At 44.6% G+C, this 2,404-nt stretch overlaps 1 protein-coding gene across 1 annotated transcript in view; it reads right to left on the bottom strand.

The window, feature by feature from the left end:
- LOC102842033 overlaps positions 1-2,404 on the bottom strand; it is a 76,033-nt gene that overhangs the window by 17,967 nt on the left and 55,662 nt on the right. The window contains exon 7 of the mRNA XM_006871194.1: positions 1,144-1,293. Within this exon, the coding sequence (XP_006871256.1) occupies positions 1,144-1,293 (150 nt within the window). The remainder of the gene's footprint in view (positions 1-1,143; positions 1,294-2,404) is intronic.

Here is a 2,404-nt window from a genome sequence, read left to right as displayed (position 1 = left end):
CTCCACACTACACGTCTCGCTGCGGCTCGAAGTCAAATTCAATGTAGAGAAAACAAAAATCCTCACAACTGGACCAATAAATAGCATCATGATAAATGGAGAAAAGATTCAAGTTATCAAAGATTTCATTTTGTTGGCTCCACAATCTACACTCAGCAGGCAATAAATCAAATGACGTATTGCATTAGGCAAGTCTGTTGCACAAGACTTCTTTAAAGTGTTCAAGAAAACATTTCAGTTTGAAGACTAAGGTGCACTTCACCCAAGCCATGGTATTTTAATGGCCTCACATGCATGTAAAAGTTGGACAATGAATAAGAAAGATAAAAAACAGATGCATTTGAATTATGGTATTGGGGGAGAAGATTGAAAGTTCTATGGATTTCCAGAAGAACAAACAACTCTGACTTGGAAGAACTAGTCAGGACATTTCTTAGAAGCCAGGATGGCGAAACTTCATCCTTCATACTCTAGACATGTTGTCAGGAAGCCACAGTCCCTGGAGAAGGACATTATGCTTGGTAAAGTGAAGGGTCAGCAAAAACCAGGAAGACCCCTAATGAGATGCACTGACACGGTGGCAGCAGCAATGGGCTCAAACTTCACAACAACTGTGGGATTGGCACAAGACTGGCGGAGTTTTGTTCTTTGATGAATAAGGTCACTATGAGTCAGAACTGACTCCACAGCACCCACCAACAACAAAAGAAGACTACTGACTATACCACGGACTGCAAGAATGAACAGATCTGTCTTGGAAGAAACACGATTCCTTCTATGAAAGATCACTCCTTAGAAGCAACAATGACTTCATCTGTCACACTGTGAACGTGTTATCAGGAGGGGCCTGTCCCTGGAGAAGGACATCATGCTTGGTAAAGTGATGGTCAATGAAACAGAGGAAAACCTTCAACAAGATGGATTGACACGGTGATTGGAACAACGACCTCAAATAGCAAGCACTGGGAGAATGATGCAGGACTGGGCAGCGTTCGAGTTTCTTGTGCGTGGGGTCTCTATGAGGTGGAACCAAATTATCCGCACTCAACAACAACAGTTTTCTCTGTGGTCACCTTTTGTCTTCCCTGACAGCTGTTTTTGAAAGGTTACCTGGTGTCTATTCCCCATGGTCAACAGAAGTACCTGAAGAGTTCTTCAGCAGCTCTGGGGACAACTCCCAAATCCTTTCTGGCTTCTGAAGGCAGAGCAACCTCGTCCTTAGACTGTGGGCCCAGCATGGTGTAGCTCTTCCCACCTCCTGTCTGTCCGTACGCCATGATGCACACATTGTACCTAAAATCCAAACAGCTGTCAGGACAAAGCAGTTTGGGTCTTGTGCATAATTGAATCCTAAGAAAAATGTTTACTTGGATGAAGAACATCAATAAATTTCATTTTCCATTCTCCTGAAACTACATTCCTTAAAACTCAGACTTTCAGTTGTGGTGTGGCCCTGTGGGTTAATGCACAGGACTGCAAAGTCGGTTTGAACCCCAAGGTCTGTAGTTCAAGCTCACCAGGTGCTCCTCAGAAATCCTATACAGGGTCGCTATGAGTCAGAACTCTACAGCACTTAACAAGAACAATTGCTTCTGATCAGCACTGGAGTACAAACCACAGGGTCAGCAGTTCAAACCTACCAGCCAGCTACTGCTTTGTTGTTGTTGTTAAGTGCCGTTGAGTCGATTCTGACCCATAGCGACCCTGTACAGGGTTTCCAAGGAGGAGCTGGTGAGCTTGAACCAGTTCAAACAGCTTTGCAGTCTGACGCCTTAGCCCACAGTGCCACCCCAGGACTCCAGCTGCTCCCTGGAAACCCTACATAGGCTCATCATGAGTCAGAGCTGATGGACAGCACTTCACAACAGCAATGGTATTTTGCATTGAGTCCTGCTGCGGTGCTGTAGGATAAGCACTGGACTATTAACTACAAGGTTAGTGGTTCAAACCCACCAGCTGCTCCTCTGAAATTCTATACAGGGTCACTATGGAACTGACTTTATGACATGTACCAACATTTTTCTTGTGTAGGAGCTCTGGTGGCATAGTGGTTAAAGTGCTCAGCTGCTAACCAAATGGTCAGAAGTTCAAATCCACCAGCTAATTCAAGGGAGGACTATGTACCAGTTGGAGTCCATAAAGATGGCAGCTCCGCTCTGCCCTGCAAGGGACTGGAACTTGCTTGATGGCAGGGGTGATATTTTGCATTTTCTCTGTCATTGCTGTTGTAATGGATGACGTTGGAGCAGATTATATGCATCTTCCTGTGTTTGGTACCTGCCATTGGGTTGGTCCATGTGCTACAGAGGAGAACAGCTCCATGGACTTTTCTTGGTTGTCATCTTCATTCCCACCTGAATTTAGAGATCATCTAAAGAACAGATTTGATATATTAAACACTAAA

The sequence above is a fragment of the Chrysochloris asiatica genome, unplaced genomic scaffold (assembly GCF_000296735.1).
Source record: "Chrysochloris asiatica unplaced genomic scaffold, ChrAsi1.0 scaffold00162, whole genome shotgun sequence".
NCBI classification, from domain to species: Eukaryota; Metazoa; Chordata; class Mammalia; order Afrosoricida; family Chrysochloridae; genus Chrysochloris; species Chrysochloris asiatica.
This window is presented reverse-complemented; position numbering and strand designations above follow the sequence as displayed.